We start from the raw sequence: 16708 nt of genomic DNA on the forward strand, positions 1-16708 counted from the left end.
CTCCCCACTTTTGTGGTATCCAGTTGGTAATTACAGTCTTGTCTCATTGCTTCAACTCCCGTAGGGACTCAGGAGAGGTGAAGGTCGAGAGCCGTGCGTCCTCCGAAACATAACCCAACCAAGCCGCACTGCTTCTTGACCCAATGCCCACTTAACCCGGAAGCCAGCCGCACCAATGTGTCGGAGGAAACACCGTACACCTGGCGACTGTGTCACCATGCACTGCGCCCGGCCCGCCACAGGAGTCGCTAGTGCGCGTTGGGACAAGGACATCCCTGCCGCCAAACCCTCCCCTAACCCGGACGACGCTGGGCCAATTGTGCACCGCCCCATGAGTCTCCCGATCGCGGCCGGCTGCGACAGAGCCTGGTTAGCAGGTAGCTCAATATTAGGAAAGTATTCCTAATGTTTGGTGTACTCAATGTAGTCTACCAGTCTATCCTGCCCTCTATCCACCATTCATAGTGACAACAGTGGTAGGTGCACCGTTTGTCAAGGTCTGCAAGAGGCTAACTGGCAATCATGCCTCACATAAAAGCATTCAAAGCTGCAAACATTTTCAATATAAATCCACAAGAACGAATAGGAATAGCTGATAGGCAGTCCAGAAGCAAGGTGCATCATTGTGCATAAAATAACATTGAAGACATGATCTTGTATAGGGGCAATACAAAATTCTACTCTAGGCTGCAGTGAAAATGTCCTTTGAATAATGACGTAAAAACCCTGTGATTTTAATGTTTCATTCCATTTGGATCAGCTGTGGGTTTATCTGCACAGTAGCGCACCAGTCTGGCTGTATTTTTACTTCTGATACTGAGATGCGCTGTCTGTTGCAGATAATCATTCTCCCAAGTCTTCCAATAATAATGTGGCCATATACAACTGTATGCTCTAGGCAGGCCCAGCTATTCAGGAAAGCTTAACACACGCTCTGCTTCCTCTCCAATCCGAGCGGCCATTCCTTGTACACCTAGAACCTGACGCTTCAATGTAGCCTAAATATAAACTTTAAAAACGTATTATCTTTTATATGTGCTACTTCAAAAGTCTACTGTAGGCTTGCGCACGTTTGTGAAAAATATAGTTCCAGCCTCCTCAAAATGGCTTGATATTGAGTGGGCATATCAGTAGGACTAAAACCATCAGTAGGACTAAATGGATGGAAACTCATTTACCTTGTATTTTTTTTCCGCTACATGGGAATCTAACCGCAAAAGTTTTTTTTATGTAGACTACATATTTACGCAATAGAGTCAATTTGATGGAAACACAACTCTGATGGGAAGATATTGTTTTTATGCAGATTTTTTCATATTCACTTGAAAATCTGTCACCAATTGGATGGAAAGCTCGCTATAGGGACACCCTAAAGACTCTGACAAGTGTGCTAGTACAGTGTTTCACCAGCAGTGCCAAACATCTAAAGAATAAGCTACAGACCAAGCCGAAATAAGCTTGTAAGAATTGTACTTAAACTCCCCCCTCATACTCATCTAGAGGCGAGCATTCTTTTGTCTGTGTCTCTGTAATGTGTCTCTATCTATGAAATGTCATTATGTATCTATGCAAGAAAATAGGGACCGCAATGGAAATAAGTCTGACTTTATTGTGCAGTCCCGGTCACATTGAAAAATTGCTGTACTGTGTGTATATGTATTTGTTTTTACTGAATCATTCAGATCCATCCAAACTGTGCAGTGAAACATTTGATTAACGGAAAGAGACATCTGTTATAAAACACCAAAAAGTTGAATGACATTCGGTGATTGTCAAGCCAATCCTTTGATACTAGGTCAGTATGGAGGGACGCATTTTATGTTTGTCGAGATTGGCATCTATTTATTGTGGTGTTGAAAATGCAAACCATGATATAGAAGTGCCCGAAGTCGGTATGCTTTCTTTATTGGTTGTGGGGTGCATTGGCACAGAAACCTGTTCGTTATCTTTTTTTGTGCAAATATTTTCTATAATTATATGAACATCTCATTTCCCCTAGCTGATCATTTTCTGCAGCCGGCTCTGATCGTAGTGTTACTCTTCAGCTCCACTATATGCATTGTGTTGCTTTGCCATCAGCGTCACATCAATGCGAAGTTGTACCTGCTACACAGAGTTTGTTGTTTTTAGAGAGGAGCAGAGTCTTTATTCTATTTTGCCTACTGTACCATATTCATCGATTATGCGTAAGTATAATAGCTTTGGTCCAGTTTTTTGCAAGTACTCACTAAATTGTTGCTAGTGGTTGTACCAAATGATCCCCTAATTTCACACGCTGCTTTTGAACCTTCTGGCCCGTAAGGCCTGCATGACATGAACCGTGCCACATAAGCATGCTGAAGTGGCAAAGTCGATATACAAGTTTGTAAACAAAGGATCGTTACAGTTATTGTTATTTGAGGTCGTAAACATTATTTTGAGTCTGACATTTCAAAATGGAAATGACAATCTTTAGAAGCCTTTTTAAACCTTGAATGCACTACAAGTTTGCATCTCCAAATTCCTGCAACAACAGGATGCTCAAATTAAGATACGGCATCTGTATACCGTTGTTTAACGTGTTTTTAAAGTAGCTACAGTACATGCATACATGTGTTTCCTATTCCTTCCTAGGGCAGTTCAGTGGAAAAGTAGTTCCGGTCAGTCATGTAACCATGGCGACAGGCAGGTACTACTTACTCTCCAGGTTCCCAGCCAGCAGGTAGAGCCAGGTGAGCAGGATGACGGCGGTCAGAGATGCCACCAGCAGCTTCAGACGACCTCGAAACGGCATGTGCATGATGGGACGGCCGGGTGGGGGCGGGGGTGGGAGGTGAGGGCTCAGGTGGGGCTCAGTCTCACATCTGCTTCCTGCTGCATCCTCTCATCTGGAGGGAGAGATGAGGAGAAAGAGAGGAGGAGGGAGAAGGTTAGCATGATGCTATCACAAAACGCTTTAGTGGCATAACAGTGCAGTTTGTATTCAAGCAAAGCAGAGGTTTGGACACGGAAATGTCGGGGGCACAATTAAAATATGATGTCATCTCACTCTTATAACACAAAGACGAGCACACGTATGAATGCGCAAAACATTCATTGTGTGTGTGTGCACACACACACATGTGCAAGCGAGCACGTACATACACACACAGTTTATTCACAGCCAGGCTCAATTGGCAATAAGTGCGGGCAGACTCTCGCTCTCTCTCTCTCCCTCTCTCTCTACCTCCCTCTATCTATAAAGGCTACAAGAGTTCCAGGTCCTCTCTTTGTTTTATGATGAGCTTAATTAATCACGTTTCACTTTAATTAGATGCAGGCCTGAAGGAAACAAGATTGGATGCAGCTGCCAATTAAAAAAGAGAAGTCAAAAAAATATCTGGGAGTTTATGAAGAGTGCGTCTGGCCTTTGTTTTGCTGGTGTGACAAATCTGGTGAGAGAGGGAGGAGAGGGAGGAGAAAGTGGAATGGGTGGACGGCATAGGGGTGAGATTAAGCTGAACTCCTTGACCCAGGTTTTTAATGCAGGTTGACGTTTATTGGGATGAGTCTTGTCCTGGAGGCAGAACTGAGCGATTCCTGCTAAATGGGCCAGCTGCAAAGTCAAAATTGGCTATGTTGCAAAAGGTCATGAAAACTACATTTAAGGTTAGGATTAGGCATTAACGTTAGCAGTGTGGTTAAGGTTTAAAGTCTGATTTTATGACTGTGGCAGCTTGTGACCACTTTGCAGAGCCGACTCCAGAACAAGATACATGATGAAAAACGCTAACCTGTGGTTTTTATCTACTTGACACGTGCGCACACACACACACACACACACACACACACACACACACACACACACACACACACACACACACACACACACACACACACACACACACACACACACACACACACACACACACACACACACACACACACACACACACACACACACACACACCCTCAAGACTGTCAAATCAACATCCTGCCCTTCAGTGTGCGACTTTACTTAAAACAGATGCTTAAATTGGTTGCTCAAGGTGTGTGTGTGTGTGTGTGTGTTTGCTCAAGGTCTCTCATTCCAATGGATTCTCGTCACCCCGTTCAACTCTCATCTCGTCACAGCACCTACAGCTAGCGGACTCTAAAACGACGAGGACAAAGAGCACTGCTGATAATGCCAGAGAGAGAGAGAGAGAAGCAACAATACCACAACATGCTGGAGAGCCGCTCCGACATGTGCAGTATATTAACCAAAAGTATAATTCTAGAGAAAATGCTATTAATAACATTAATAACACAACAACCAAAGCCATAGCTGGCTCACAGTCCCTGATTTAGATGACCATCCTAGATCACGGAGACGTAATTTATAGATCGGCAGGTAAGGGTGCTCTCGAGCGGCTAGATGTTATTTACCTTTCGGCCATCAGATTTGCCACCAATGCTCCTTATAGGACACATCACTGCACTCTATACTCCTCTGTAAATGGGTCATCTCTGTATACCCATCGCAAGACCCACTGGTTGATGCATATTTATAAAACCCTCTTAGGCCTCACTCCCCCCTATCTGAGATATCTACTGCAACTCTCATCCTCCACATACAACACCCGTTCTGCCAGTCACATTCTGTTAAAGGTCCCCAAAGCACACACATCCCTGGGTCGCACCTCTTTTCAGTTCGCTGCAGCTAGCGACTGGAACGAGCTGCAAAAAACACTCAAACTGGACCGTTTTATCTCCATCTCTGCATTCAAAGACTCAATCACGGACACTCTTACTGACAGTTGTGGCTGCTTCACGTGATGTCATGTTGTCTCTACCTTCCTGCCTTTTGTGCTGTTGTCTCTGGCCAATAATGTTACTACCATGTTGTGTTGCTACCATGTTGTGGTCATGGTGTGTTGCTACCATGCTGTGCTTTCATGTGTTGCTGCCATGCTATGTTGTTGTCTTAGGTCTCTCTTTATGTAGTGTTGTGGTGTCTCTCTTGTGTGATGTGTGTTTTGTCCTATTTTTAAAAAAATATATTTTTAAGCCCCAGCCCCTGTCCCCGCAGGAGGCCTTTTGCTTTCAGGTAGGCCGTCATTGTAAATAAGAATTTGTTCTTAACTGACTTGCCTAGTTAAATAAATACAATTTTTAAAAAACAGTCAGAGTAAGTGAGGGCTGTTGAGAGACTTTGTACGTTGGATAGGGAAAGAGAGCCAAGGCCTGCAGATACAGAAGAGAAAGGCGAGTGGTGTTCAACAGATTCATCCACCTCAACGAGCCCCTCTTCAGGAGGAGAGTTGGCCACCCCTGCCTTAGAAGGATAGTTCAACAATCCCCTCAAATCCACAGTTGATTCAAATATAACCTCAAAATCCATTCACGTCAAATACCTCATACATTTCCTTGCTGTGCTTTTATAAGCACAGTTACTGCTCTTTGCCTGCCAAAGTACATTAATAGGACATGTGATCCACATAGTATTGAGGTTACGCCCTAGAGCTACAACACCTGGTCAAGGTGAGATCAGGAAGGGGATTTTTCCCAGAAACCCTTGGCTGCATCAAGTGATAAATACTGCAAGACATCTGCTTTTTAATCTTTCATATTTTCTCTCTGATCTTTCATTTTTTTCTTCTTCTGTGTTTGTGTGTGTGCTGAAGATAAACCCATTCTGAAATGATTTACACCACAGGTGTAAGCGTAGCCTCAACATTGAGGTCATGTTTCGATCTCTTTCTCTTTCCCTCCCTCCCTATCTCCTCCCTCCCTCCCTCTTGCCCAGATCGTAAAATAACGTTATTAACCAGTTCCCATGCTTTTAAAACAAGGATTCTGTTCAGCATAGATCACTTCCGTTACCGGCTCTGATTCTGTTCCTTGAAAAAGTTTGTTATTTTCCAGTTTTCGGCTCTGTTCCCTGAACCGGTTCCAAACCCTGGTTTAAATCCTACCCCAAACTTGAACCCTTATCTTAACCATTTGGAATGAATGCCTAAACTTAACCGTCAAAATGTCTATGTTTATGGTCAAAAGTCGAACACTGCAGTCAGACCATGAGATATGTTGGAAAAAGAATGGAAACTAAACAGAATACAACACAGAAATTCTTAATTTGTTCGGTACAAAACAGCCAAAGTTTTCCATTTCACATTATTGTAGAGCATAGTGAATGGTGCCAAGGGAAACCTGCCTGTTCCTTTATTTCTAAGCATGGCTGTCAATAAAACATGGCTCCTGAGAAACATATAATGCAAGTAATAGTGCAATTAAGAGCTGAAGCCATTGTGTAAAGGCTTTTAACGGTAGCTTCCCCATCCAAAGTGAAGGGCCTTTTAGCACTGCGCTAATCAGGAAGGGAGATATCTGATTAGGGCATAATCAGTTTGGCGCTTCCTGCATCAGAGAACCATGATAACAGAGACGGTTAATCATCTACTCTCTTTCTCTATTTTGACCTCAGCCAAGGGTTCACACACACACACACACGCACACACACACTCTTGAGATTAGATTCTTGATTGAAAACCAAACCATCCATTCAAGAGTGGATACGTTTACCCCTGTCTGTATGTCTGTGAGTGTATCTGTGCACAAACGGATTGGGTCCCTCTGCATTTGTTTGACCTGTCTTGTTCTGTGTTTGTGTGTATGTGTGTGTGTGTGTGTGTGTGTGTGTGTGTGTGTGTGTGTGTGTGTGTGTGTGTGTGTGTGTGTGTGTGTGTGTGTGTGTGTGTGTGTGTGTGTGTGTGTGTGTGTGAAAGAGAAAGATAGAAAGACAGAGAGAGGCAAATCAAATCAAAGTTTATTGGTCGCGTACACAGATTTGCAGATGATGTTATCGCAGTTTCAGCCAAATGCTTGTGTTTCTAGCTCCAACAGTGCAGTAAGACCTAGCAATAATAATACAACATTTATAAAATACACGCATAATCCAGACAAAATAAAGAAATTAAGAATTATCAGTATGAGCAATGTCAGAGGCATGAATATAAATATACAATATATACATATAATACATACAGTACATTCGGAAAGTATTCACACCACTTGACTTTTTTCACATTTTGTTACGTTACTGCCTTATTCTAAAATTGATTAAATAAAACATTTTCCTTATCAACCTACACACAATACCCCATAATGACAAAGCAAAAACAGGTTTTTAGAAATGTTTGCAAAGTTAATAATAATACAAAACAGAAATACCTTATTTACATAAGTATTCAGACCCTTTGCTACGAGACTCAAAATTGAGCTCAGGTGCATACTGTTTTCAGTGATCATCATCCTACAACTTGAGTGGAGTCCACCTGTGGTAAATTCGATTGATTGGACATGATTTTGGAAGGCACACACCTGTCTATATAAGGTCCGACAGTTTACAGTGCATGTCAGAGCAAAAACCAAGCCATGAGGTCGAAGGAATTGTCTGCAGAGCTTTGAGACAGTATTGTGTCAAGGCACAGATCTGGGGAAAGGTACCAACAAATGTCTGCAGCATTGAAGGTCCCCAAGAGCACAGTGGCCTCCATCATTCTTAAACAGAAGACGTTTTGCAATGTCACCTACACTGTAAAAGTAAAAAGTCTCAAAACACCATGATGGTGTAATGAAACCATGAAAACTAAGCTGAGATCTGGTGTTTGGAGGTTGTTTGAATGTAAACCCAATACAAGTGTTTTAATGCACAGGAATGTGTTTTTAAACAGAAATGAAGTACTCTGAAACACCCAAAGTCATTCTTCAACCTTAATAGTGTTGTATTGAAGAGAGTATTGTGAAACACTTTGAGGGTTTTAGAGCACATAAAAGGCATCATCGAAACACAAAAACTGTTCCTCATACAATCAATGGTTTATAGCCTAAATATTGATTGATGACAAGGGCCCATGGAGGATATTTGTTGTGGAATTCCACCTTTTTTCAATGCTTTATTAAGACAGATTAGTAACAGGAGGGCAGTAAAATTGTACATTTTGTTGGAAGTTGACACACTCAACCCACACAGCCACACTGTAAGAAATTATTCTGGGGTTAAATGAAATGAACTCAAAATAAACATACAAATGAATGCAAGTCGTGTAGTGCCTGTGGTCTAGCGATAACGCACACGGCTCAGACATGTCACCCCTCTATCCACCGAAGACGGGGCTTAAATTCCCCGCTCCAACCCTTCAATCTGTTTCTCCCACCTATCTGTATCCCCTCTGTCATTTAACAACTGTTTCAATAGTGTCAAAATACCAACAAAATATCTTTAAAAAATACAGATGCAAGTTATTTCAATGATTTAATCATTTCATTCTACCAAAATAATCTAAGAATAAATCCAACTCAAATATATTCCTCAAAATGGAAGTAGCTTTCATGAGGATAGCCAAAGAGAGACAACGCGATGATTGAACTCATTGGAAGTTTTTGGTTTTAATCACCTTGCATTTCATACCCTGCCATGTGACTCTGATTTGAAAGGATTGTGCATCATTCAAAAAAAAATTGACTTCATAAATCTTTCACACAATGTTGTATGCATGTTTGATGAAAGAAAAGTCTATTTCTATATTAGTAATACGCTTGTTGTGCCATGAGGTGCAATGGATCATGAGGAATGGATATTAAAACCATCAGGCAAGTTGATGTTCAATGAGGACAGCACCCATTCAAGCCTTCGTGATTGTCAATGGAAGAGGGCAAGTGCAGAGTCCCACAGTTTTGCTGTTCAACCTCCAGTTAGTGTTGATGGTTTGAACACTGAGCTGGACAATACCTGCCAAAACGTTATACAATGGCAAATGATCAAATACATAAAACAATGTTAAACATTAAGACACTTCAGAAAAAGGGATCTAATTATGCATAAGAAAGGATTCAAATCATAACGGTGTTTAGAAGCTTTAGAGTGAGGAAACGACACCAAAAGAGAAGGTATCTAATTCGCCACTAAACAGGACTCGAAACACCAAAATAGTGTTTTCAATCGTTTCTTTTTAGTGCTCCCAGTCTCTGGCAAGGTGTTGCGCAACACTTAAGTGGCGTTACAACACACCGCGTTATGTTTCAAAACATCTCAGGATAATGTGTTTCAATACTCCAGCAAAGTTAAGGTTTCGTCTCCTTCAAGTTGGTGGCAGCTCAGTTGCCACTAGTTTTGGTGTTACAAAGCACTTTATTTTTACAGTGTAGACTCCCGAGTGGCGCAGCGGTCATCAAGGACCAGGGTTCGATCCCGGGCTGTATCACAACTGGCCGTGATCGGGAGTCTCATGGGGCGGCGCACAATTGACCTAGTGTCGTCTGGGTTTGGGGAGGGTTTGCACGAGGGGGGCTTTACAAGTAGACTGTCATCGTAAATAAGAATTCGTTCTTAACTGACTTGCCTAGTTAAATATATATATATATTTTTAAATAAACATTCTGGTGAGCAAGAGTTTATTTAGTCTTCAAGGGTAACATATACTGACAGAAGGGAAGCTGCATGTATCTAATTACAGACAAGTTGACTAACAAATAGCCTACCAAAATGTCAGAAAATATAAGCAGAAACATATTTAAATTAGGCAAAAAACAATTCTGCACCCCCTGTCAAAAAACCATTGCTCCTTCTCTGACTGTAGCCTACAGCGCAGTTTCTATATTTATTAGCAATTTTGGGCGGGTGAACAACCACTAGTATGTGTGTGAATGTGTGTTAGTGTTTGGTTGGCTGACTATGTGTCATCGTGTATTGTTGTTGCAGCCTCCCTAGATCACTTCTGTTCATTTCAAATCAGGTCAAATCAGGCTTTATGTCACTTGGGGCAATATACGGTAATGGAGTCTGTTCAGGCATGTGTCGGGGAGATGACAGAGAGACGCAGCATACACACACACACACACACCTTTCTCTCTTCTGCATTTTTCTCAGAGCAGGGTAAGAAACCCAATTATCACCCCGGTCAATAATCTGTGCTCACGTGATGGTTCACACACTTCACAGTAACAGCAGGGAGTTCACATGAAACTGCAATTTAGACAGTTAGACTCTGCTGCTCATATCACATCTGCTGCAGCTCTGACTGCTATCATAAGAGTGTGTGTGTTTCTTTGTTCATGTGGGTGTGTGAGTGTGAGTGTGAGTAGTGGCGGATTTACATATAGGCGACGTGGGCAGCCGCCCAGGGCGGCATCTTGCCAGGGGCGGCATCGGGGCACCCACACCATAAAATTCGTAAAGGTGACATTTGCGCGATCAAATTTCTATCGCTCATTTGCACGTCACGTCAATGATATCATGTCACCGTGTGGGACTGTGGGTCAATTAACCTTGTCGGAGTGGGCGCCCTGATTCTAGTTTGTGAGCTAGGCAGGCTACTGCCTGGGAAGGTCTCCCACTCAGAAGTACGAGATGGGGAGGGGGGCGGAGGTAGTGTCACGATCGTCGTTACGTGAAAGAGAGGAGGACCAAGGCGCAGCGTGAAATGAACACATATTTAATCAACGAAGACGAAGAACACTTACAAACTAAACAAAACAACAAACCGACGAACGTGAAGCTATATAATGACAAGTGCAGACACAGGCAACTTACACATAGACATAGACAATCACCCACAAACGACCTAATGACTATGGTTGCCTAAATATGGCTCCCAATCAGAGACAACGATAGACAGCTGTCTCTAATTGAGAACCAATCTAGGCAACTATAGACATACATACACCTAGACTAAACATTGCCCCATAAACATACAAAAAAAACCTAGACAATACAAAACACATACATCCCCCATGTCACACCCTGACCTAACTAAAATAATAAAGAAAACAAAGATAACTAAGGCCAGGGCGTGACAGGTAGGTTGACCTCAGGTCTCCCCACTGGAAGGCCGAGGTAGGGGGAGCGGGGGAATCTATCAAATAGATGCGTGCTAACTTTGTACAGTACTAATGTCATTCGTAAAATCAGTCACAATACGAAATACTACCAAATGAACCACAATTCATTCATAATACTGTGAATATACAGTTTCACAGACAAATTGCTGTATTTTTTTCTGGTTTGTGTGAACTCGTTAAGAATAATCTTAATAAACCAGTCTGCACACCACCAAGGTGAATTGGTTTAGTCTTGACTCTTGGTTGACAGTGTCGGGGGATGGGTAATGAACTGATGTTTGAGTGCCAAATCAACAAAAATGTGTTTCTATTTGTCTTTGTTACTTCTTTTTGATATTTATGAGTCTTATTTCTTGCAGGAACTGGGAGACCAGTCGGGGTCGAGGGAAAGATGAACGGAGGAAAGTACAGAGACATCCTTGTTGGAAACCTGCTCCAGAGCGCTCAGGACCTCAGACTGGTGCGAAGGTTCCCCTTCCAACAGGACAACGACCCTAAGCACACAGCCAAGACAATGCAGGAGTGTCTTCGGGACAAGTCTCTGAATGTCCTTGAGCGGCCCAGCCAGAGCTGGGACTTGAACTCGATCAAACATCTCTGGAAAGACCTGAAAATAGCTGTGCAGCGACGCTCCTCATCCACCCTGACAGAGCTTGAGAGGATCTGCAGAGAAGAATGGGAGACACTCCCCAAATACAGCTGTGCCAAGCTTGTAGCGTCATACCCAAGACAACTCTATGCTGTAATCGCCGCCAAACGTTCTTCAACAAAGTACTGAGTAAAGGGTCTGAAAACGTATGTAAATGTGATATTTCAGTTTTAGATTTTGAAAACATTTGCAAAAATCTCTAAAAACCTGTTTTGCTTTGTCATTCTGGGGTATTTTGTGTAGATTGATGAGGAAAAAACCAATTTAATCCATTTTAGAACTAGGCTGTAACGTAGCAAAATGTGGAAAAAGTCAGGCGGGCTGAAAACTTTCCGAAGGCACTGTATAAGGAAGATTGACATAGAGAAAGAGAGTGAGAAAGAATGGCAGAAAGACAGAGAGAGTGAGAAAGTGAACTGCAGTAGCTTTGCCATAAGGATCGTGGAATAGTTCTAGGGCGACTGTGAAGTTGTTAACTCCACTCGGCTCTGTTTTCAACAGCCACACACAAGCACGCACACACCTACTCAGCGTTACATGGTCTGTTGGTCATTTGAACCCGAGCTAATACGTGTCCTCTCGTCTGACGACCCTCTAAAATCAGCCTTTATCAGTCTGTCTCAAAGTCCCTTCTTTTCCTAATTTTCTCCTCTTTTCCCATCTCGCCCTCGGTCCTATATCAGAGCACTTCTACTGCTCTGGTAATGGGAAGATGAACACTTCTCCAGTGCCAATCCAAGTTGATTGTTCACAGCCTCGACAAGTCACAAACAATGGGTTTGATTAACAGTTGGGGATATTAAAGGTAAACTGCAAAACCCAGCATCATCTGATGCAAAATGCATCATACAGGCCAGATTTCCGTATTTTGAAAGTTACAAATCTTGAAAACTTAATGGCTGACATGCAAAACAACTATTCAAAAGTTTGGGGTCACTTAGAAATGTCCTTGTTTTTGAAAGAAAAACACATTTTTTTTGTCCGTTAAAATAACATAAAATTGTACCCGCAAAAAAACAGTCTCAACGTCAACAGTGAAGAGGCGACTCCGGGTTGCTGGCCTTCTAGGCAAAGTTGCAAAGAAAAAGCCATATCTCAGACTGGTCAATAAAAATAAAAGATTAAGATGGGCAAAAGAACACAGACACTGGACAGAGGAACTTGTGAGGTGTCTGTTTCTCAAACCAGACACTCTAATGTACTTGTCCTCTTGCTCAGTTGTACACTGGGGCCTCCCGCTCGTCTTTTATTCTGGTTAGAGCCAGTTTGCGCTCTTCTGTGAAGGAGTAATACACAGCGTTGTACGAGATCTTCAATTTCTTGGCAATTTCTCGCATGGAATAGCCTTCATTTCTCAGAACAAGAATAGACTGACGAGTTTCAGAAGAAATGTATTTGTTTCTGGCCATTTTGAGCCTGTAATCAAACCCACAAATGCTGATGCTCCAGATACTCAACTTGTCTAAAGAAGGACAGTTGTATTGCTTTTTTAATCAACACAACAGCTTTAAGCTGTGCTAACATAATGGCAAAAGGGTTTTCTAATTATAAATTAGCCTTTTAAAATGATAAACTTGGATTAGCTAACGCAATGTGCCATTGGAACACAAGAGTGATGGTTGCATATAATGGGCCTCTCTACGCCTGTGTAGATATTCCATTAAAAATCAGCCATTTCCAGCTACAATAGTCATTTACAACATTAACAATGTCGACACTCTATTTCTGATCAATTTGATGTTATTTCAATGGACTGAAATGTGCTTTTCTTTCAAAAACCTGGACATTTCTAATTGACCCCAAACTTTTGAATGGTAGTGCACATACAGAGGAATAGAAAGCACATGTAGTACTAGAAACACATGGCATGAGGGAATTACATGCTTGAGGGCAGACTAGGGTAGCATTCCTGGGAGACAGAGATACATCTATAGAGGACTCTAGTCTAGGAATTCTAGGTGGGAATGGTTTTCAGGCTACTGAGGGCCAAATGGAGAGAGAGAAAGTGTGTTGTTTAAATTTAACTAAAGCTCTGCAGCAGCCTGCAGAAACATGAGAGAGAGAGAGAGAGAGCAAGAAGCAAAATAAAGGATTCTGGACAAATATCTATGACTCATTACCTATCTGTTAGCTATCCCTTATCTATCATAGATCATCGGCATCGATCACAGAGACCCAGAGAAACAGACTTTCAGAATATGGTTTGAAAAATGTAAAGAAACTCTTCTCCTAATGGGAAAGAAAGGTTATTCAGCAGTGTGTACGGTGTATTTGGCTTTCGCTGAACTGTGTGAAAATCTGTTAATCTTCACGCATGAATGCAAGGACTCTCTCACATACACACACATACTCCACACAGCGAGAGAGTGTGTGTGCGCATTCAGAGCCATAGTAAAAAGAAAGGAAATTCCTGGTTAAGATCATTAAATTCTAGTTTGAATAAAAGGTCAATGTCATAATCATATAATGTTTGTTTACAATATGGAGGATTGTTTGCTTAGCTAAACCCCAGCCGTCACAGGGACACAGGGGAAGGAGAACACTTCCAGACAAACTAAAACCCTTCTTTGCTCGCTTTGAGGATAATACAGTGCCACCGTCGCGGATCGCTAACAGAGACTGCGCCCTTTCCTTCTCAGTGGCTGACGTGAGTAAAACATTTAAACATGTTAACCCTCGCAAGGCTGCTGGCCCAGACGGCATCCCTAGTCGCGTCCTCAGAGCATTCGCAAACCAGCTGACTGGTGTGTTTACGGACATATTTAATTCCTCCCCATCCCAGTCTGTTGTCCTCATATGCTTCACGATGGCTACCATTGTTCCTGTACCCAAGAAGGCAAAGATAACTGAACTAAATGACTACCGCCTCGTAGCATTCACTTCTGTCATCATGAAGTACTTTGAGAGGCTAATCAAGAATCATATCACCTCCACCTTACCGGCCACCCTAGACCCACTTCAGTTTGCATACCGCCCCAACAGGTCCACAGATGATGCAATCGCCATCGCACTGCCCTATCCCATCTGGACAAAAATAATATTTTTGTAAGAATGCTGTTCATTGACTACAGCTCAGTATTCAACACCATAGTACCCTCCAAGCTCATCATCAAGCTGGAGGCCCTGGGTCTCAACCCCGCCCTGTGCAACTGGGTCCTGGACTTTCTGACAGGCCACCCCCAGATGGTGACGGTAGGAAACAACATCTCCACTTCACTGACCCTCAACACTGGGGCCCCACAAGGGTGTGTGCTCAGCCCTCTCCTGTACTCCCTGTTCACCCACAACTATGTGGCCAGGCACACCTCCAATTAAATCACTACCACAGTAGTGGGCTTGATTACCAACAACGACGAGACAGCCTACAGGGAGGAGGTGAGGGCACTCTGAGTGTGGTGTCAGGAAAACAAGCTCTCACTCAACGTCAAAAAACCAAAAGGAGATGATCGTGGACTTCAGGAAACAGCAGCGGGAGCAGCCCCCTATCCACATCAAAGGGACAGCAGTGGAGAAGATGGAAAGTGTTGTTCCTGGGCGTACACATCACAGACAAACTGAAAGGGTCCACCCACACAGACAGTGTGGTGAAGAAGGCGCAACAGCGCCTCTTCAACCTCAGGAGGCTGAAGAAATGTGGCTTGTCACCCAAAACCCTGACAAACTTTTACAGATGCACAATCGAGAGCATCCTGTCGGGCTCTAACACAGCCTAGTACGGCAACTGCTCCGCCCTCAACCGCAAGGCTCTCCAGAGGGTGGTGCGGTCTGCTCAACGCATCACCAGGGGCAAACTACCTGCCCTCCATGACACCTACAGCACCCGATGTCACAGGAAGGCCATCAAGGGCAACAACCACCCGAGCCACTGCCTGTTCACACCACTATCATCCACAAGGCGAGGTCAGTACAGGTCATCAAAGCTGGGACCGAGAGATTGAGAAACAGCTTCTATTTCAAGGCCATCAAACTGCTAAACAGCAATCACTATCTCACAGAGGCTGCTGCCTACATTGAGACCCAATCACTGGACACTTTAATAATTGGATCACTAGTCACTTTAAACATTGCCACTTTAAATAATGGCACTTTAATTATGTTTACATATCTTGCATTACTCATATCACATGTATATACCATCTACTGCATCTTGCCTATGCCGCTCGGCCATCGCTCATCCATATACTTATATGTACATATTCTCATTCACCCCTTTAGATGTGTGTATTAGGTAGTTGTTGGGGAATTGTTAGATTACTTGTTAGATTAGTGTGTATTAGGTAGTTGTTGTGAATTTTTAGATGACTTGTTAGATATTACTGCACTGTTGGGACTAGAAGCACAAGCTTTTCGCTACACTCGCATTAACATCTGCAAACCACGTGTATGTGACCAATAACATCTGCAAACCATGTGTATGTGACCAATAACATCTGCAAACCATGTGTATGTGACCAATAACATCTGCAAACCATGTGTATGTGACCAATAACATTTGCAAACCACGTGTATGTGACCAATAACATTTGCAAACCACGTGTATGTGACCAATAACATTTGCAAACCACGTGTATGTGACCAATAACATTTGATTTAATTTGAGAAACAATGGAGCTGAAGGTAGATAACAGACTAACTCATCTCACCTCAGTTTACGGTCAATCATTTGCCCGGTTATGCATAAACACACACGGACGCCGCCGCACTAATGCTCACGAACATGCTCACACAGGCACACACACGTCCTCCTCAGCCCCCTGTGCAGAGTGACGCTACAACAGATTCAGTTGAGCATCCTTCAATGGCCTGCAGAAATAACAGCAACTGCAGAGATAGTTACCTTGTCTCATCTGCCCTACTTTGTTGTTCTAACATACTGTCGCCTCCGACGGCTCACTCACTAAAACAACAACACACTGGATGACTCAATATCAACATGAAACAAAAGACAGAACACATAACAGAGGACACACACACACACAGTCTAGAGAAGGACATCCGAGATAGTAAACACAGCACACCAAGGTCAAATTCCTGGGGGAAAACTTTTAGGAGATAGTACCTTAAGGAAAATAATTATGAGAGAAGATATCAGAAAAGGTAGAGATGCAGGACACAAACATTCTGTAGGTAGACTACAACAGAGAGAGATACTGTAGGAAGAGAGGGACAGAAGAAAAGAATGGCACAGAAGGGCTACAAGGACAGCACAAACGCTCTATT

The 16708-nt window shown here is 42.8% G+C and overlaps 1 protein-coding gene across 3 annotated transcripts in view; it reads right to left on the reverse strand.

Annotated features, from left to right (window-relative positions):
• Positions 1 to 16708, reverse strand: part of LOC139562764 (xylosyl- and glucuronyltransferase LARGE2s-like) — an 89604-nt gene that overhangs the window by 22596 nt on the left and 50300 nt on the right. For all 3 annotated transcript variants that reach the window (XM_071380761.1, XM_071380763.1, XM_071380764.1), the window contains one exon: positions 2680 to 2867. In XM_071380761.1, the coding sequence (XP_071236862.1) occupies positions 2680 to 2779 (100 nt within the window). In that variant the 5' untranslated portion in view covers positions 2780 to 2867. The remainder of the gene's footprint in view (positions 1 to 2679; positions 2868 to 16708) is intronic.

This window comes from Salvelinus alpinus, chromosome 33, assembly GCF_045679555.1.
Source record: "Salvelinus alpinus chromosome 33, SLU_Salpinus.1, whole genome shotgun sequence".
NCBI lineage: Eukaryota > Metazoa > Chordata > Actinopteri > Salmoniformes > Salmonidae > Salvelinus > Salvelinus alpinus.